At 32.7% G+C, this 22330-nt stretch overlaps 1 protein-coding gene across 3 annotated transcripts; it reads right to left on the minus strand.

The window, feature by feature from the left end:
• Window positions 1–5612: 5612 nt before the first annotated feature.
• Window positions 5613–17528, minus strand: LOC143242882 (putative ATP-dependent RNA helicase DDX4). Of its 3 annotated transcripts, none has more exons than XR_013023365.1 (3): window positions 17315–17522; window positions 13684–14144; window positions 5613–6379 (listed from the first exon to the last, which is right to left on the minus strand). XR_013023365.1 is itself a non-coding variant. In XM_076486487.1 (3 exons), the coding sequence occupies exons 1-3, from the start codon at window positions 17378–17380 to the stop codon at window positions 6345–6347; spliced, it is 414 nt and encodes a 137-aa protein (XP_076342602.1). In that variant the 5' UTR covers window positions 17381–17518; the 3' UTR covers window positions 5613–6344. The 3 variants fall into 3 exon arrangements, 2 of the variants coding, with proteins under 2 accessions (XP_076342602.1, XP_076342601.1); XM_076486487.1 differs by having other exon boundaries at window positions 13832–14144; window positions 17315–17518; XM_076486486.1 differs by lacking the exon at window positions 5613–6379 and adding an exon at window positions 10974–13215 and having other exon boundaries at window positions 13832–14144; window positions 17315–17528.
• Between the last annotated feature and the right edge of the window lie 4802 nt (window positions 17529–22330).

Below are 22330 nucleotides of genomic sequence, written 5' to 3' on the forward strand. Positions count from 1 at the left end.
TAATTATATATTTCATCCTGCATTTTATTATTAATTGTCAAAGTTAACACTATTTACATATACGGACGTTTTTTAGATCCATGTGAACCAGAAGTGAATGTCTCATCATTCAGTCCTTCTCCAAACAAAAGTTAGTTACTATACAAATGATGTTATTCAACGCATATTTTCAACATGAGACAGTATGTTTAGAAAGGCTGGTGACAAGATGTCGTGACGGAAAAATGTTACTGGTCATTATTTTCTATCATGAAGAATACATCTCTTACCATTTCACCACTCGTAGCAACTTTAAAAAAACGTTTATTCACTTTGAATTGTTTCCGATAGTTTTTCAAGGTGTTCTCTTTGGTTTTTAGTTCTTGTAAACACTAATTATAGATTTCTATGAGTAGTCTATCAGATAAACAGTATTCAGTTTACAAATTGTAAGCAAGTCAGTATCGACAATCACGCATCTTTGAAAGTCTGAGAAATCGTTACTCTTGTCTTTTGTCTTGTTATAAATATATCTGAAATAAAGGTGTTTAGTCACATGTTACATAAAATTATCATACTATTTTAATGTGAAAACACAGTCAGTATATTTGGTTATTATAAAGTACAAAAACAAGAGATAAAATAAATTTTAAAATGTGATAAATAAATATATTTACTGGTATTATCACTGGAGAAGTAAAGCCATACTGATACTTCACACTTCGTTACCTGTACTGTTTTATCGATGTGTATGTGTACCTCTGTTTGAATACTGAATGGAAATTTGATTCTAGTAACTCAGAACGCTGTCATTATATGGTTCTCTTAACCGTAGGTATAATGTATGAAACATAATCTCCTTCAATATTATCACAGAACAAAAACAAACTGCTATAAATTCATTTTCTTTTAACTTGTATTTTTCCATTTCAGTAACATCAATATTAGATCATCCCATTCCCCTCATGATTGGTGCAGCAGGAATAATACTTTTGATAACTTGTTTAAGGCAAGAAAAATATTATTTTCTTATGTTTAGTTGAATAGATCTTAATATAATTTCTAAGATAATAATAGTTGAACCATTTGTGTACATTCTTGATGATAAATTTCAAGTGGCTGAGAAATCCAAAATGTTCATTAACTGGAATAATAAATAATGGTTACAAACACTTGCAGTAAAAGAAATAATAAGGTGAAATTAGCATCATTAGTTTATAATAAACTGTAATTTATGTGTGGATCATCATTTAAAACTTAAATTGTGGAGCAGTTTTTCAATATTACAAGTTCTTGTAAGTATGTTATTGTTTAACCAGTTTTATATGTAAATACAATAAGGTACTGTGTGTTATTACAAATACTTGAAGTTGAAACGTGTTAAAATTTGGAAACCTAAACTTTTACAATTAGAGTAATTGGAAAACACTTGAGATAAATACAAAAGGCATTTTCATTCAAAGAAGTTATTTTTAATTAATGATTATCGTATTTATTTTAATACGATATTTAATTAAAAGTGGAATTTATTAGCAAGTATAATATTTATTAAATTATCCCTGTTATGTTATAACATTTTATTTCTGTTTAATTACTGCCATTCAACATGTTGAGGAAGCCCTGTGCCTCTGGTTGCTAAATATTATTATTTCTAGATTATAATTAGATTCTATTTTTAATTGAAATAACACTGATGTATAAATTATAATTAAATTAAATCACTTATGTTATTTATTGGTGGTTTTCTTCCGTAGTCTTATAAGTTTGAAATGGTGCTGCCAGTCAGAAAGGGGGAAACAAGATGAGGTGATCGTCGAGAAAAATACATTAAAACCACAAAACTCAATAGTAAAATCAAATAAACATTTAAAATACAATAGAAAACCACACAATATTATGAAAAATAGACCAAGGAAAGTGCGGTATGTTCAACTGCCTCAAGTAAGTAATGTAATGATAGAAAATGTCATCATATTATTCTCTTTCCCAGCAAGAGCCTTGTAGTGGTAAAGCGGTAGGTCTGAGGACTTATAAAGCTAGAAACCGGGTGTCGTTAGCCGTGGTGGGTAAAGCACAGATAGATCACTATGCTTAATTTCAAATAAACAGACATAAGAATAATGTAATATATCTTCAATCATGTATGTTAACTTACTTTCTATACATTTTTATGCTTGTGTTCTTCGTGAAGGTTAGACTCCGTTATAAATATAATGTGTTAAGGTTATAAACTTTACTCTCTAATCTTCCACCTTAAAATAAAGTTTCAATTTGATGGCACGGTATCACTTTTTGATGGAAATTGTAGACGGTTTGAATGGACACCTAATGATAACTACCTTCTGGAAATGTTGTATATATCTATATAAAATACAGGTTTCTTCTTTATCTCTGCAGCCATTTCCAAACATGCATGAAATTTGTATACTCACTTGACCCTGTTTATGCGTCATGCGTTTCCACAGTAAATGCACAAGTTACACAGCTACGGATGAATCTTAACAAAGTTTGGTGTACAGCTTCCCTGTATAACAACGATCACTTTGTGTCATGTCTCTTAACAACAAATGTTATAACCTGATATTGTTGTTTGTCTGTAAACTGAAAGTATATGATGAAATGTATAGACAACAAAAGTGGAAAAATTACACATTTTCTACTGTTTTAACATTTGGAAAGATATATATATGCACAAAACGGCTCGTTTGGGTTGAGAAAATATTTTACATAGAAGAGCGAACAACGTTTCGACCTTCTTCGGTCATCGTCAGGTTCACAAAGAAAGAGGTAACTGACCGGAAGCTGACCACATGTTTAGAAAGGGTTGTGCAACTGAGTGTCGGAATGTAGAGGACGGTGTTATATGTCTCAATATATAATTTTATTATATTATATTAATATAGGTATAATGGCGTTCCTTTATATTGGTTTATTTTGGGTTAACGAATTTGCATTTATGTTAGCTAGAAAGTATTGGATTCTTTTACGGTCCACAGAAAGTTTAAAAATGTTTAATTTCATTTTTTATGAAGCTTCATTATTGTCGTGTTCTTCTTCCTCTTGCGTTTTAATTCAAATCTATATTCTCGATGTTGATAAATGTTGCAGCGCCATCTCGAAGCCAAACGGCTTCCAGACAAACCTTGAATGTTAGAATATTGAAATGAAAAAGCAGTCATAGATTAAGAACCACTATTGGAACTCAGTAGTAAGACCGAGTGCTCATTACTCTAAAACTGCTTTTAATACTTGTGGCGAGTACACACAGATAGCCCATTTTGTAGCTTTCTGATAAAAAACAAACAAATAAACATGGAGGAAACTTATTGCCCCACAATTTTCTCGATATTTACAATAAGCTAACTTAAATATGCATCACGCAATTTAACATCCTCAAACGTAAAGCTGTAAATACCGAAATCCTTTTCATTTCAATTTCTTCTGTTCTTTATTGCTTTTGACATTCTCATATTTTTAATATAACTTATAAATAATTGTTTACATTTTGTTCTCATTAGTACAAGAGGAATGTGATATTTTCCACATACTATCCCCCAAATCATTAAAGTTGTAAATATTTTGCTATATATAAGATAAACATTCCCCCATTTTACTCATTAAAAATCAATCATGGAGCCAATTAGTTTGTTTAAAATTTGGATATTTAACTAGAAATGTTGATTGAAGACGTATTATTTTAGCTGATATCCATTAAATTGATATAAACCAGTTATAAGTTTTGCCCTGTATAAATTTTCTATATAATGGTATTTAAAATCAACTTATCATGATTCTTGATGTTTTAGGAAGAAACAAAGAAAAAAAGAAACCATTTAAGAAATATAGAGCTTACAGACCACCTTATTTTAAAGAATTAAGAGACAAGTTCCGAGAAATCCCCACAACAGATTCTGACAGTCCATAAAACTATCCCGAATGTCTTTTCCATTCTCGACGATTTTCTCCACCAATCAGAGATACTGAAATGAAAAGCCCAGGGCGAATGGAAAGCCCTGAAAACCGCGTCCTCGGGTCTTGTGGAGTTTTGCCTATACAATGCTAGAAGACCAGGCGCTTGTAACTGAAAAGATCACCCTAGTGAGTTAGATATTTTAGAAGCTGTTTCAATGATCCCTGATTATGAAAAGGCCCCGACAAATAAGTTTAATAAAAGAGAAAATAATATGATGTTAAAGCAAAAACTGACACAACCAACCATCTTGCAGACAAAAAACGACCCCGCTTGTACAGCGGTAAGTCTACGGATTTACAAAGGTAAAATTAGGGGTTCGATTCCCCTCGGTGGGCCCAGCAGATAGCCTTATGTGGCTTTGCTATAAGAAAAACACATACACACAAACACCCATACAATAAATGAAAAGTACACAATAGAAAGGAAAACAGAAAGAGCGGAAAACATGAGCAAGCCTGCTTCAGGTTCTGATAAAACTAAACCAAAGAAATGCGCTAGGATAATCGTGAATGATGACAAACCTAAAGAGACATTAAACTCTGATTTACTGACAACGGTTTGTAGATTTAAAATTCTTTTTCTTTATAGTACTCAGTATTATACAGCATCAGTATATAACCATTAATAACAAGGATCTGCTCTTAATATTAAACTTTCACTTCATACAAGTTTATTTATACCTACACATATATATATATTGCACTGAGCAACTGAAATATAATGGAATTAATAGTACATTATTAATGCTCACTCAAATATACAAAATTACTGTTATAAAATAATTACAACCATTCTCATATTTAATTTCTGTGAATATCTGACATCTTATTATCTGTATCTGGTTCAAAATTCAATTAATTTTTCATTTATCTTACGTTTACGATTAATATTTAGTAGAAATGAATTCACATTTTAGAGTTAAAAACATTTCACTTTAATGTAATGTATACTGTGTCAAACTGTGTGACCAATATCATATCGATGTTGCATGCTTACAATCAGTGTTGTTAAGATCCTGAGGCATCCACAACTACTGAAAAGATGCATTCAGAGAATCCTTAATGTTCAGAGTCATTTAAATACATGTAATTCTTCCAAAAGAGACCGATACATGTTCGATACTATTGAGGTCTGATAATTCTGTACCCTAGTTAAGCTGATCAATCATCTCTTCTTCAATATTATTACACGTGGGAAGACAATTATCATCCATTCAGCTGAAGTCAGAACCAAACGTAAACATATATGACAGCATATTATGTATCGTCTTAATGACATCTGGAAAACATAAAGGTCAGAGTGTCCATTCGTGATTTTTCATTATCACACATATTTCCACCACTGATATTAAAGTGAGTTATTTTGTGTCTTACTATAACTAAAATATACCTTGTCTCAGTAGTATTACCAAACCTCTTGTGTTTTTAACCGTACATACACTGAAATGACGTTCGGTTGCAGCTACGAACATCTGATTCTGTTTTTAACAGTTATCCCATAATTGTAGCGAATCGTTAGATAACGGTAACTTACTTAAATGTGGACTTTATTCTTTTCAGTCCAGTAACAGTGTATTTGTACCATTTTGTTACACGTGATTCCACCATATCTTGTTAATAACACTTTGAGACATTTTGCATCAGTGTTTGTTTTATAGTCAGTCAACTTTCATTGGTCTGACAGACATTTAGTGAAATATCCAGCTGTCTTCTTTTGGACTTTACTAAGATTATTGAATATTTTAAAGAACTATAAACTCCGTGATTTACTACAGTGTTACAACTATGATAAGACAGTTTGAAAACTCTTCCTCTTTATAGTCATTTGTAGATCAGATTACATAACTTTTCATGCTTAATTTATATAACAATGAAATGAGGAGAACAATTGACATTTATTTATAACAGTAGTTTTATCTTGTTTTAGCAAGTTAATATTTGTGAACAAACAATATAAATGTAAAACATTATTTAAAGCTATTATCTGCTCTATATTACCTTTCTCACTATTTGGGACAATACTTGAGATATATTTCGTAGTTTTGAGAAAACGTTTATCAGACACCTGAAACCAATTTCATAACTTACAATTTTCATACAAACATTTATTTGGTTTTACTCATATTTTAGTAAAACGACTGCTACATAAAGAATAAATTATATATTTTTAAAATGTTTATTAACTTATTATTGTTATTAAAACATTTTTTTCGATTGATGATTAATCACTAATTATAATGAAATCTTCAGGCAGAAACACCAGCTTCAAAAGAAATAAAAGACGATGAATGTATCCAGAGGGATATGTCAAGCAACATCAGGCCTCCCTCTACTAGACTTGTCTACAATGCTGATAAAAGTATCACTGTAAGACTTGGCAGTAAACCAGAACATCACCATAGACACGTTTTTATTGTTATTGAAAATGCTGAAACCGAAACAAATTTATTACTGGGAGAGCTCTGAAATCAACACTCATGTGTCAATTAAAATGTTGCCAAAGCGAACATAATCTTATTGTACATGAAACTAAAAATAATAATAAAATTAAATACGTTAACAGCCCTCACAAGATTGTTTTTACAAGAGATCCGAAACTGAAACCAAAACCCAAAATTAAATAACCCATGGGCTGCTCAAAAGCATACCAAATTAAAAGAATTACTTTACCTTATCTCATAAGTTACATTTTGTACATTTTACTCAGTGATATAAATAATAAATAAAACACACATATGAAAAATAAAGAATATAATATTCTCCTGGGTCTTCTCTTTTTTGCTGTAAACTGTCATGAAACTTAAGCTCACTTTTCTATTTACGAAATTATTACAATTAATAATGTTTTATGTAATTAAATAGTACAACTAAGAACAGAGAATAATAATACACAGAAAACACTGTTCTATAAATGTGATAATATACGTTAAGGCAATCAGCTAAGCTCACCTGTGTGATTACTGTGTAATCAGTAATTTCCATCAAAAAAATTTGAAACCAAATGATAAAATAGACAAAACTGCATAAAGAAAACAACAAACCAGATCGCTTGACAGATTGAAACTTTAATTTTCTATTGGGTATAAATAATGTAGTGTATAACTATTAGCATTTGTGAAAGATGAAATTGCAAGAGTTGGTCTGATTATCTAGTTAATGGTTTGTAGACGAATAACAAACAGAGCTATATCACCGTGTTAGCTTTGGTGTTAATTGAACAATAAACGTGGAGACATATGAGAAACAGACACATACTGACATTTATTTATATAAATTCAATGATAGTGAACATTTTAAAAATTCAACTAAAGCCCAGTAAAGTATGGCTGAAAGCTCCATTGTAGAAAACAATAGGTCGTAATGAAACTCCTTCTTTACAAATATAAGGTAAACCATAGAAAATTATGGCTGATACCTAATGGCATAATATTCAAATTGTTTTTATAAGTAAGAATGCCATCTTTATTAATTTCAGTGAATATCTTGGCAGTTTTTCATCACTTTTATTAATAGGGTTACTCTACAGCTCCTCTGTCTTTACGAGAAACTATCAGAGAGATGGATCGTTAGTTCCAACTGATATATGAACGATACTACACCACAATACAGGTAGACCTAACTTTCAAATGAGTTGCTCAATTTTAGTCAAGAGTGAGATGTGGCGAGTCAGCTGTAAAGATATTGTTAGTTTAGTTACTGTGAGGAAAATATTCATGTTTGCGCTCCCAGTGGGGAGAAATAACTCCATCATTGATAAGGGTAACATGTGTAATAATCTTAGGTGGATCACGCATTAATGTACAATATTCTTTAACAAATGCTACATACATCAACTAGGTGGCATTCATGACAGTAACACTAGTAGACATTGATAACTATCATTTTCTCCCCCTTATTCATACCTGTGAGCATCACCCAACAAGGTGAAGCACCCATACAGAAAACACAACACTCCTACTACTGAAGCTGGAATCAACATACAGGTGTAAAATCCAAGTCAAGCAAAGTACAGGACTATCTTAAGTCCAAAATATTCCCTGAAAAAATTGAAAGGAACAAACACTGAAATGTTTCTTATCAAACAAAATATAGTGGATACAATAACTAATGAGACTTCTAATTTAAAATGTTGAACATTTTCAGTAGCATATAAAACAATCAGATCACTTTCAGTTAGTGACTTGGATACACCACCTGTGACTAAACCTGGATTTTAAAAAGATCTATTGATAACTATATTTAAGTTGAACTATAGTTAATTATGAAAACTTCTTTCACACCTACAAATACATGGAAACCACAAACTATGGATATCACAAACCTAATGGATGCTTCCTCCATGATCAATTTTAATCAATACAATCTTAAACATAGACATCACAAACAATGTAATGCATTTCTCTGCAACTGAGACCAACGGTAACATGAGCATGTTTTAACATGAAAAATAACGTTAAAGACCTAACAAGAGCCCATTGATCATGTGCTCAAAAGGTGCCTCAGACAGCAGACAACAATTAAGGAAAGTTTAGTTCTTATATGCTTTCAGCAAAAAAACAACAACTTATGTTTGGGCTAGTACGGTATGTTTAGTATGATTTACATTTTATAAATTGTACCATGTAGTTTCCATGTACACACAAAAGCTTATAAGAGAACAGTTTTGGAAAAATAAACCGAGGATAAACATGGGTGAGAAACCTCATGTTAGCAGTCATTTTTAAAAGCCACAAAAACCGGTCTTGCCCAAACTAACGTATCACCTAATCTGCCCATTGTCCCCTGGACAACTTTCAGTATGAAATAGGCTTTGTACAATAACAATGTCTAACATCATGGACAAACCTTGGAACAGAACATGTTTAAAAGACCTGGTGCTGTCTTTGAGAGTCGTAACAAAGGCAAGTTGATTAGTTGATTTAGTGTTTTATTGTATGGCACAAAGCAAATAGGTTATCTGTGACAAACATCCGGTAAAAAGGTAAAAATAAAATAAATGTAGTAAAATTCATAAAAGGAAATGAAGGTAAAAATTTAAAACAGCATTGAAAAACATAAATAGCATAAAACCAATGTTGACATCTAGTCTACAATAAAGAGAGAAACTCAGAGTAAAAGAAGTTGTAAAAATTGACTTTCTAATAGCAAATTTTGTAATGATCATAACCCGCCAGGAAGACCAACAGGTAAGTTCAAGAACCACCGTCAGTCACCTGAAGTTGGCCTTTCCAATCCTGGTTCCGGGTTATGTGTCATAGCAGCCATTATCAAAATGTAAAATGTTTATCACAGTTACCAATTCTGAGGTTTATAGTATACTGACTGTTGCAAACTAATAATATATGCTATTTCTCAGAGAGTTTGATGACTATCTTTTATAATCATTAGACAAGGTTCTAGAAATTTCAGTTGGCAACAATACTGGCAGTCACTAGAACTTAAATACACATATCTTCAATTGATGATTCTTTACTCTAGAATCTTCTACAAATTTATATAACAGATGAGAATTTCACAATACATATTTAACACAAGAAGTGGCGTGCTTTTCCAAATATTAATATATACTTAACTAAAACAAACGTTCATATTAAAATAAATATATGTTAATGAAATGCCGTTACAATCGAAACTTCGTGAACTAAACCCAGGTTTTGTTTGCTTGTTTTTGAATTTCGCACAAAGCTAGTCGAGCTAATCTGTGCTAGCCGTCCCTAATTTAGCAGTGTAAGACTAGAAGAAAGGCAGCTAGTCATCACAACCCATCTTACGGATGTTTATAAGAGAATAACTGTTGAAATAATCAGAAAAATCGTTTCATTGAACTTGTAATTTCATGTTAACGTACGTTAGCATTTTGTAGCAATGACTATTATTTTCATTTTTGAGGGTTAAAACTTTAATGATTCATGACTATTTTATAATACTTATTATTTTTTTGTGGTTTTTTTTTTTGTTATATTATCTTTTGACAATTCTGTACATTTTCACAATATTTGAATTAAATTTTGACAAACTGAAGTGATTTTGTACCATGAAATGCAGTGTAGGGAAAAGATGCATGTTGTGTGCGTTTTATTATTGCAAAGCCACATCGAGCGATCTACTGAGCCCACCGAGAGAAATCGAACCCCTGATTTTAGCGTTGCAAATCCGTAGACATACTGCTCTACTAGCGGGGGGGGGGGGTTATGGAAGAGATTTCTTTTTTTTTCTACATCCAGGTAAAGGAGAAACACCTTCTGTATTACTACTACCCTCAAGTAGAGGCAAAATTTAAGATTTAGAGTCAATATAAAAGTAGAGAATTGTAAAATGTTTGTCTTTTTGGTGATTTTAATGATTTTGAGCTATTTTTAGATGTTACTATTTCTGGATGTTCTAATGACCTTTTACATCTTTCTTTTTTTTTTTTTTTTAATTTGTTCATATCACAGTGGAATACAAACTATTTTTATTTATTTCTTGAGGGGCCCGGCATGGCCAAGCGTGTTAAGGCGTGCGACTTTGTTGTTTTTCTATTTATTTAATCTAAAATCATCATTGTTTCATTTTCTTTGTTTTCAGTTATAATATGAACGTTGATATGTATGTCATTCATGTGGCTTTCAAAATATTTCTTTTCTTCTTCAGAGTTGTAGCTGCAAAACATCATCGATAGCCAACACCGGATTTTGATTGTTTTGAATTGCGCGCAAAGATACTCGAGAGCTATCTGCGCTAGCCGTCCCTAATTTAGCAGTGTAAGACTGGAGAGAAGATAGCTAGTCATTACCGCCAACTCTTGGGCCACTCTTTTACTAACAAATTGTGGGATTGACCGTCACATTATAACCTGGATTCGAGCCCGCGACTCCTCAGATTAAGAGTCGAGTGCCTTATCCACCTGGCCATGCTGGGCCCAGATTTTGGAGATGACAATGTTTAAGGTACTAGAAAATATTGTTTCCAATTTTATAAGCTTTTGAGTTCTTCTTTATTCATCATCTAGTAACCCAAAGAAAATAAAAGAAATTTGTAACATTAAATAGTTGGTCAAAATCATAAATTTGGCCAAGGAGAACAATATTATTCACACACTCAAATAATCTTGGTTACAAAATAATAAGTTTAAAATGACCTAAAGACTTTATAAATATTTCACCTCTGGAAATATGTACGTAGTGCTGTGGCGACATGTAACTGATAAGTAAATAAATATTTATATAAACAATCCAGTTATGTTGCGTGTATAAAGCATTTTAATATACAATGTTTGGGATTAAAAAACAACTGTGTGCCTTTGATATGAAGAAAGCCACCCGGCAAAGAGCATGGTAAGTCAGTGGATTTGCAACGTGAAAACACGGGTTGCGACCTCGACGCCTGTGTTGAGCACAAAACAGATTGCCAATTGTGCAGCTTTGCGCTTATCAACAAGCAAAGAAAATAATCCTTATCTTGATAGTAACACATATATTGATTACTTAATTATCAATTTATTTGATTTACTGAAAATCAGCGTGGGATGTTTGCATATTTTATAAACAAAAATAATGCAGATTGCATAGTGTTATGGAAGAAGAAATAGTATCTCACCCTCCAAGTAGTGCACAACACAACCAAAACACCTATAATATTTTAATGTTATTTAATAAACATCAATAATTCTTTGACCAAATACGAAATGTTCAAATTATCTTAAGAAAAATGCGTGGAAAATTATTTTTAGACAAGAAAAATAAGTTGTTTTTTTTCTAATGTGCAAATGCCGACATTCAGAAGGGGTGTATTGAAATCACTGGATATTTCGGAAATTATGAAATTAGCTAGCACGCACATTTAAGCCCTCCTGGTGGCACAACAGAATGTCTGCGGACTTACAACGCTAGAAACTCGTGGTGGGCAGTGCGTAGATAGCCCATTCTGTAGCTTCGAACTTAACTTATATCAAGTTAAAATCACACCTTTTATTATTATTGTATGTGAGAGGGTGTGGACAAATAAAATAAAATAGGATTAACCGATTGTGAAGTTTGACTAAACGTTTAGTACTGACACGTTAATGATAGAAACTGGTATGTTGTTAGAGTAATAAAACAAAGTAGACCTTTTCATCAATTTTTTTTTTCTAGCTTCACTGAAATTCGCGTTTCGTGAAAGAAATTCACAAGTGAAACATTTAAAACAACCTGTTCAAACACCTAAATTAATGATGAGTAATACAGTCTACAAAATAAAATTTAAATCAAGTAAACAACATACATTCCGCCCCTATAGGGCCCGGCACGGGCAGGTGGGTTAACGCATGCGACTCGTAATCTGAAGGTCGTGGGTTCACTTCCCCGTCGCACCAAACATGCTTGCCCTTTCAGTCGTGGGGGCGCTATATTATGACGGTCAATCCAACTATCCGTTAGTAAAAGAGTAGCTAAAAACTTGGCGGTGATGACTAGCTGCCTTCCCTCTAGTCTTACACTGCTAAATTAGGGACGACTAGCGCAGATACCCATTAAGTAGCTTTGTGCGAAATTCAAAAATAAAAAGTGCCACCAACAAACTTGACATTATGCTGTTATGGCAAAATAACAACTATAAATGTACCAAAATACATGGACATGACCAAAATAATTTTCAGTCCAAATTATATTACTGTAAGACCAATATAAATACAGGGAGGACGAAGTGGTCAAGTAGAACCTGACCCTCCAGGGTAAAACATATACCGAGACAGAGAAAGTGGAGGGGGTAGGTATTTAACCATTTCAAAATAATTTCAGCTGTTGAAACACAAAACTAACGTGTTTAAAATTTAAACTTGTACCCACAAAAGTTCATCTAGATTACAGAAGAGATATAGAGAGTAAGTTGTAAAAACACATAAGCAATCATACCGAAAGATATTTCAACTAAATGTACATCACAATACAACAAAACTGAAGAGTTAACTGTTTGGTTCAGAGGAAAATAATGTAGTAATTTTGAGTACAAGTGCTTGAAAGTAGATACTGAGCATGGAGGATGCATCATCCTCCAAGTGAAGAAGGGCTATCATCATGTTGTTATGCTCCATTACAGTTCCTCCAAACAAGATTTTTAGGTGAGAATCAGCTCAAGCCTGGTAGCACACAAATGTCATCATCTCCAAAGCCATATTGTCCATATGAATGCCAATCTTTTGGTAACCTGGTCTAATAACTTATGTTGGAACTTCATCTAGATTTTGGTTTGTCTGTATAAATAGGTCTCTCTGAGCATTCTGTTTTTCAGCATACCAATAAACACCTAGGAGAATTTATCAAAAAGTCTAAAATCAACAGTAGAAACATTTTATCTGTTGCTTGTTGTTAATCTTCTGTTAGCTGTCTTACATCACAGCTTCATCCATTTATCTGTGTGCAAGAAGTTAAAGTTAACATGTGGAAATCTATATTTTATTCTGGTTCTCTCACATGAATATTATTTAATACCTGTAACCTTTGGCCAATTTTCCCTTTGAACCAAGCATTTTTCCAATAGATACAGAGGCAAACATTTAAATTTAAATTTTATATTTAAATTCCTTTTCACTTTTGTTTTACATTGTTAAACAGTAAGCACAAGCAATCATTTGATTTCAAGAGAGAATTACCAACTCCAACAAAATCTGTCACAGTAACACTCATTTGTATGTACCATGGGCAACTTTCCATTGACTTATCCCTCTATTTTAGAAAAATGCTAATTCTCAAAACATTATATAAACCAATTTACCTTTTTCTTCATTCAGTCTTGATACACTACTTTTTGGACAATCTCTACTCATGTCCCTCTTTGTTGCATTTGTAGCAAACTGCAATAATTTCCAATATTAAAAAACTAATTCAAAGCAATTTGAGTAATAACAAGCCTTTCGTAATACCTGAATTGTTTAATATTTCTATGAGTTTCTGCCTCTTTTCATATTGCTGGACTTGGTAGAAATTCTGTTTGACATCCATATTAGCAGAGCCAACAACACCAACTGCTAAAAATAAATAATCTGACTTAAGAAACTCTGCTGCTAGTCGCTGTATTTCTTCAGGGAATGTAGTACTAAACATGAGAGTCTGATGCTTCGATTTTACTGTCATGGAAGGATCGTCCACCATTTTTATCACAGCAGGAACAAAACCCATGTCTAACATTCTGTCAGCTTCCTCTAAAATCAGATAACGGACTTGAGAAAAAGCCACCTGTCAAAATAATAGAATAACTGTTAACTGAAAGAGGTAAATAACATTAAGCTTTGAAAAACTTAATATATCCCCTCAAATTTTCCTCCAAAATATCTTATATGATGAGATATTAAAAGTTCTTTTGATCTTTTATAACCATTTGTTTCAGATAAGAGTAAGCAAAAAACTGAAACTTTTACCCATAATTTAATTTTTATTCCATTGTAATAACTATCAAAATGGTAGAGACTATTAAATTTTCAGCATATGTGAATACAGTTAGGTATAGACTATTATATTTCACTGCACAACTTTTTGAAAAGTTTTTGCTGATTGTGGCAGGTACCTGGTGGGTATGTACAAATATAGTTTTGATTTTGCTACATCACGTAGGAACCCTGAGAAATAGACAGTTTACCGGTAATAACGTATTTAACTGCATTTATGTTTGTAATATGCTATTAAGTTCAACATAATTAAAAGTGGTTTGCTCCTGATTTTCGTTTGTATTCAATGTCTGGTGCATCACGTTGCAGTATTCAACAGTAGTCAGCAAGCATTGACAGATTCCACTTGCCCTGATATCGTTTTCCCATTGTAGCAATGTCTTGGTGAAACTGAAGATTTTGATGAAACAGTACGTGATCAGCAGCCAAAAATCTATAAGGAACACCCAATAGTGTTCAAGAAGCAAAAACTTTGTTGTGCAGTGTTTTCAGCATATGTGAATACAGTTATTCAGTGTATAAAACTGAGTAATAAATCTATAGATTCCTAAGATTCTCAATTTTCTGAAGTTTACAAAATCATAAATATATTGTCTGAAATCTGAGATTTTCCTTCTTTAAACTCCCTTCCTTGCAAACTTCATCACACTGTAAAGTTGTGAAACCCAGCATTTGGTAGCTACATTCAACTTTGATACTAATGCTTTTCTATTATTTATAAGCCCCTTACTAAGTTTCTCCACATCTGTTTTGGTACTTTATTAACAAGAACAAGTTTTGGTTTATGGTTATCAACTTTATTAATTCCAGGGTTATATTTTGCTCTGAGGCAAAGGAAAGTGTTACATTTCTTGAACACTTACATAAATTAGTATAAGGACAGTATGCAAGTTTTCTGTATACAGTGGGAAAAACACTAACTATTTATATTAGTTTTAATATTTTAATTTACCATTGCTCCATCTCTAATAATGTGCCCTATTATGGTCTACATACAAAACTATCAGATGAACAGTTAAGTAGGTTTATGCATAATAGCATAGCAAATAATTATCTAGAAGTTTTTATTGTGCAATAAATAGTTAACTGACCAAAAATTCAAGTTGACACTAAACTGTCCCACAAGTCCCATGCAAGTGCATGTTACAGTCAGTAACTAATGAGTCACCAATGGCGGATTAACTTGTAATAAACATTAGTACAAATTTTACAGCCAATATACATTCATTAGTCAGCCATTCTGCGATTTTCGTTCAGCTTTGGGCGTGATGGTGAGTAAAACAAAATACATAAAATATAACACGCGGCCAAACTGACTAATGAATGAATATAAGCTGTAAAATTATTACCAATGGCATAAATGTAGATACAAGTTTGGCCTCCAAATTTGATTTGATATCTTTAATTCGCACGCTCAATCCATTTTTAGCCACACCTTTTTTTCCCACTTAAGGTGTTTTTTTTATTAGATTTTAAAGTAAACACGAATTACTTTAAACCTTTCAATAAAGATACACTTTGAAAAGATTATTTATTCGTGAAATAATTTATATAAATGTTTTTAAACAACGTTGTAGATAATTTAATCAAGAAATATGATTAACTAACCTCTTGTTTGGGTTGAGAAAATATTTTACATAGCAGAGCGAACCTCACGATGACCGAAGAAGGTCGAAACGTTGTTCGCTCTTCTATGTAAAATATTTTCTCAACCTAAACGAGCCGTTTTTGCATATAAATTTCTCAACAAGTGGGTTTCTCGACATTACTGATTAACTAACCTCGTTGTATCTCAACAACTTTGGAGATTTTAATTATTTAATTCTAAGTCAGTTATAAGGACAGCATAATTATCTACTTTTATATTTATTATATTATCTATATAGGACAGTTTAATTTAATATATTGGTCGTAAGACGGTTGTGTTAGGCCTAACGTACTTTTAATATTACATCCTTTACGAAGAGTGTGTTTAATTGAATTCACACATTGCTAGATTAGAAAAGACACTTACATCCTAACACTTAGAGAATAAACAATATCATGTATTATTATTTACATTTTGATTCTGAAAACATTTAACTCTGAGTTTGTGATTTCTGCTTAATTATAAAGATAATTAACCTCAAGGAAGGATGAAAGAAAATCTAAAAGTTTACTTTGAATGTATTCAGTAAGAAAAAATAAATATTTACTTATCTAACGTCATTTTCTTCAGGATGTGTATTGAAATGTTTCACAACATATTACTTTTACATGATAAGACTACTGTTTGCTTATGCTCTGCCCATCACGGGTATCGAAAACCAGTTTCAGGACGGCTGGTATGGTGATAACACTTTTACCAAAATAAAGCGGTGAAGAACGTTTCGACTTTCGTATATTTTAACTGCAAGTGGGTTTCTTGTCATTACGAAACCGTTTTATTATCGGTTTGAGTCCACAGACATATAGGACTACTGAAGACAGACCAGAAAAACAATGAGTGAGACACTAAAAGAAAATGGATAAAAGCCTGATCCCTTTTATACGATAGAATCACTGAAGGCAGATTACAGGAACAAAATATGAAGGACTAAAAGGGAATGGGCTTCTTATCCTTTCGTTTGTTACTGTTAATAATTAACACTAAAAATCGCTCTTTTTCTTACAATAAATCATAAACTAGTTTTTATTTGTTGTTACAAATGCTACATCATTCTTAATTAGATTAAAAGTTTCCATCCTATCTAGTTTGAAAAAAAAATGTCTTTTTTATCGTGTTAGGATACAGAATATCATAAAGTAAAAAAATATGAATAAATGCATGATACAAAAGTTCAGTTGGATATGTATTTTTATCTAAATATGAAAACCTAAGAATATTAATATTTTAATGCTATCAGTGTTGGAAGGAAAGTAAGTTAATTTTAACAGACATTTAAACAATTACACGTGCTATGCACAAACATAAAAACTTACAGCTTCCATGCTTTTCTGTTTCACAAGTACAAACGTTAGCCACAAAGATTTCCTTTGACTGTACATTTCTCAGAAGCTTAGACACATGCCTGATTGTTTACATGTAATGTTGGTTTTATGAACCTAATGATCAAAGTTACCTTAACACTTAACCAGAAGTACAAAATAACTTTATATTTATTAAAAATATTTTCGTTTTAATATGCACCTTTATTTTAGAGAATGAGGTCATCGCTTAATTTGCTTTAACCTAATTAAAAACTTATTGTTATGTGTTGATATTTAAATTACCGCCAAGTGTCAATTACATAAGCATGTAATAAAAAAATTAATAGTGTCAATAAGCATGCAATTACATAAGATTTAAGTAATTCGTAAAAAGAGTAAAAAAAGTTTACTTACGTGGAACCTGCAGGGTTACCAAGAAGGACAGAAATATCCAGTCGTACGAGGACTGTTCAAAAAATACGCGGACTGACGTCATAAAACAAAATGCACTTTATTTAGAAGTTACAGGTCTGGGATCCCTTCAAAGTACTCTCCTCCCCAACGCACACACTTATCCCAACGGTGTTTCCACTTGTTGAAACAGTCCTGGTACGCTTCTTTTGTAATGTCCTCCAGCTCCTTCGTTGCATTTGCCTTAATCTCGGGAATCGTCTCAAATCTTCTTCCTTTCAAGGGTCTTTTGAGTTTGGGGAACAAAAAAACATCGCAAGGAGCAAGGTCAGGTGAGTAGGGGGGTGGGGAAGAACAGTGATCGAGTGTTTGGCCAAAAACTCACGAGTTCTGAGGCACAAATTTCGCAGCAACGCGGTGCATCTTCAATTTTTCGGTCAAAATCCCGTAACAAGATCCAACTGATATCCCACACTCTTCAGCAAGCTCCCTGACAGTCAGACGTCAATTTGCCTGCACCAGGGTGTTGATTTTGTCGACGTGTGGGTCGTCAGTTGACGTGGAAGGACGTCCAGGACGCTCATCATCTTCAATGGACTGTCGACCATCCTTAAAACGTTCATGCCACTTGAAACATGCCGTACGATTCATAGCAACATCACCGTAAGCCGTGTTAAGCATAGCAAAAGTTTCAGTCGCAGATTTTCCAAGTTTAACACAAAATTTCACAGCAAGTCGTTGCTCCTTCAGGTCATTCATTCTGAAATCCGCCAAACGAAAAAATCGCACTTCACTTAAAACCGCGTAGCTAATACACAAAAGAAGATATCTGCAATCGGGAAATGGAGTCATAATCAGCTGATCTGTGCGAACCTAGCAACACCAAGCGGATTCCCCTGAACCAACTGGAGCCGCGCAATTCAAACAATCCGCGTATTTTTTGAACAGACCTCGTACATACAAGATGTTAAAGTCAGTCACGACATAATAAGATTTGGAATGTGAAAGTTTCACCGTCTATTTCCTCGTTACTGAAGGTTGTAGAGCAGTTTACGCGTCAATGACGTCAATCCACGTGAAACAACGATAGATTCAGCACAAGTTTAAACAGTAAAATGTTGTTTTGTTTTTAAAAAATTGAATACTTTTATAAATGTTAGTTCACTCATCGATCCGTCAGGTGAAGTCTATGTTGTCCAGGTGTGATAGTAAAGAGCTAGCTTTAAGCACTTTCATTTTGTGCGATTCCACATGACTCAGTCATGTGCTCTAGTTCCTATCTATCATTGGTAGACTCAGTCACGTGCTCCAGTTCCTATCTATTTATTGGGTTTGTAAGTGAGTTTAATTATTTACCATTTTCTGTAGAAACTCATCTTTCTCGTAATAATTTAGCCAGAAAATCAATTCAAAGCGTAATTAATCAAAACGCCGCTCAAGTGGTGTAAAATAACAACAGTTTATTAAATTATAACAACAGATAACCAAAACAACTAGCATCCGAGTTTTATTGTGTACAAAACAAGAGTTAGTAAGCCAGTATCTGGTCAGGACTAGGTATATATATATTAATAAATAATACAAAATAAATGTCACTTAGATGAATATCAACAAATATCAAACAAAAGAAGAAAGAACCAGAGAATAACATAATGCTTCAAAAATGAACCATTTCTTGTATCAGTAACAATATTTAGCAATAATTCTTTTTAACTAACTCGTTTAGCCATCTTTATCTACTGATTAGACCACGAGATTGCATCTCATGTGATTAGTTATCACCATAAATCTACATAATCTTTCACAACATTAATATCTGTACGTCAACGCTAGGGGAAACTTGTCTCGGTTTCATAATACATGAGAACTCAAAATTAACGTGCTGTATCTATAAAGTGAGTTAGCACTTTAACATAGCCTAGCGCGTAAGGCGTGCGACTCGTAATCCGAGGGTCGCGGGTTCGCGCCCGTGTCGCGCTAAACATGCTCGCCCTCCCAGCCGTAGGGGTGTATAATGTGACGGTCAATCCCACTATTCGTTGGTAAAAGAGTAGCCCAAGAGTTGGCGGTGGGTGGTGATGACTAGCTGCCTTCCCTCTAGTCTTACACTGCTAAATTAGGGACGGCTAGCACAGATAGCCCTCGAGTAGCTTTGTGCGAAATTCCCAAACAAACAAACACTTTAACATAATTAAAAATTCATAGTTTAACTAAACAATCGAAAATGTACAAACTTAATGGTAACCGAAACGTCACAAAATAAAACTACAATCTGATATCTCACAGTAATTATACAACATAATCGACTTTTCAAAATGTTATGAGAACAGATTTATTTCTAAAGTAAATAATGTTTCAAGTTGTTGTTTGATCAACAGTTTTTCGACTTGCTTTCAAGTGTAATGACTCAGAAGTTATAGAATTCTTCTAAAGACTGGTGAAGGTAATGTTAGGTTCAATTGTTTTTTTGTTGTTTTTGAATTTCGCACAGAGCTACTCGAGGGCTATCTGCGCTAGCCGTCCCTAATTTAGCAGTGTAAGACTAGAGGGAAGGCAGCTAGTAATCACCACCCACCTCCAACTCTTAGGATACTCTTTTACCAACGAATAGTGGTATTGACCGTAACATTATAACGACCCCACGGCTGAAAGTGCGAGCACGTTTGATGCGACCGGGATTCGAGCCCGCGACCCTCGGATTACGAGTCGAACGCTTTAACACGTTTGGCCATGCCGGGCCGTTAGGTTCAATAAATCACGTTGTTTGAAGAAGTTTATTTACGTTAACATAATATCTGACAAAACAGATATTAAAAATATGTTATACTGTGTTACTCACTAAGTTTTTTTCTGAAAACTTAAAAACAAAGATGTTCCAGAATTGTATGTTTGATGTTGAAAAAAACCTAATTTTAGGGACAAAGAAAAGAACTTTTTTTTTTTTATTTTTATATACGCATTACGTATTCTTAGATTTAGTTCGACTGACCTTATGTGTCAGTTAAACTAAGTTCAGCTATTAAAACAACTCAACATTTCCGATAAAATAGACGTAAAACACTGTAAACATTTTATGTTTTTGGGGTTTTTACAGTAGAAATACAATATATACATAGATTTTATCTAAAATTGTAAACTAAAGTAGAATGACTAGAGCTGACAGGAACATTTCATATGTTACGTTGTTTAATTACACATTTTGTTTTATCTAAAATTGTAAACTAAAATAGAATGACGAGAGCTGACAGGAACATTTCATATGTTACGTTGTTTAATTACACATTTTGTTTTATCTAAAATTGTACACTAAAATAGAATGACGAGAGCTGACAGGAACATTTCATATGTTACGTTGTTTAATTACACATTTTGTTTTATCTAAAATTGTAAACTAAAATAGAATGACTAGAGCTAACAGGAACATTTCATATGTTACGTTGTTTAATTACACATTTTGTTTTATCTAAAATTGTAAACTAAAATAGAATGACGAGAGCTGACAGGAACATTTCATATGTTACGTTGTTTAATTACACATTTTGTTCGACTTGCAAAGCAAAAATTCGCCGAGTAATTTCATCACTAACTGAACAATATAAACAAGAATTATTTAAACACACACAACAGAGAAATATTATGACACGGGATTCATGGTTTCATAGTAGGGTAAATTCGGTTTGTCGGTTGATGGTATTAGCTTCTGCTGGTACATTTGGATTGTGAGTAGCTTCAGTTCGTGTTCCGAGCCAACTAGCTGCTTTCCGGGTTTGTTACTGTAAACCACCATTTGATATTACCGGCAGAAAAAAAACAACTGTTTTTCAAAATACAGAACATGGAAATAAACGGAAAAATATTGAAAACGATACACAGAGAAAGAGTAGATACAGTGAACCTTGACAGATATAAGATGTTTGGATGTAAAGATAATCATTGAGATATAGTGACACATGATGAAGAAATGAAATACATGATGATAAAACTGGTATAAAATATATTGTTTAAAGTTTGAGACAGATATAGTGGCACATGATGAAGAAATGAAATACATGATGATAAAACTGGTATAAAATATGTTGTTTAAAGTTTGAGACAGGTAAAGTGACACATGATGAAGAAATGAAATACATGATGATAAAACTGGTATAAAATATATTGTTTAAAGTTTGAGACAGGTATAGTGACACATGGTGAAGAAATGAAATACATGATGATAAAACTGGTATAAAATATATTGTTTAAAGTTTGAGACAGATATAGTGACACATGATGAAGAAATGAAATACATGATGATAAAACTGGTATAAAATATATTGTTTAAAGTTTTAGACAGATATAGTGGCACATGATGAAGAAATGAAATACATGATGGTAAAACTGGTATAAAATATACTGTTTAAAGTTTGAGACAGGTATAGTGACACATGATGAAGAAATGAAATACATGATGATAAAACTGGTATAAAATATACTGTTTAAAGTTTGAGACAGGTATAGTGACACATGATGAAGAAATGAAATACATGATGATAAAACTGGTATAAAATATATTGTTTAAAGTTTGAGACAGATATAGTGGCACATGATGAAGAAATGAAATACATGATGATAAAACTG

This window comes from Tachypleus tridentatus, unplaced genomic scaffold (genome assembly GCF_004210375.1).
Source record: "Tachypleus tridentatus isolate NWPU-2018 unplaced genomic scaffold, ASM421037v1 Hic_cluster_2, whole genome shotgun sequence".
In the NCBI taxonomy this organism is placed as follows: Eukaryota; Metazoa; Arthropoda; class Merostomata; order Xiphosura; family Limulidae; genus Tachypleus; species Tachypleus tridentatus.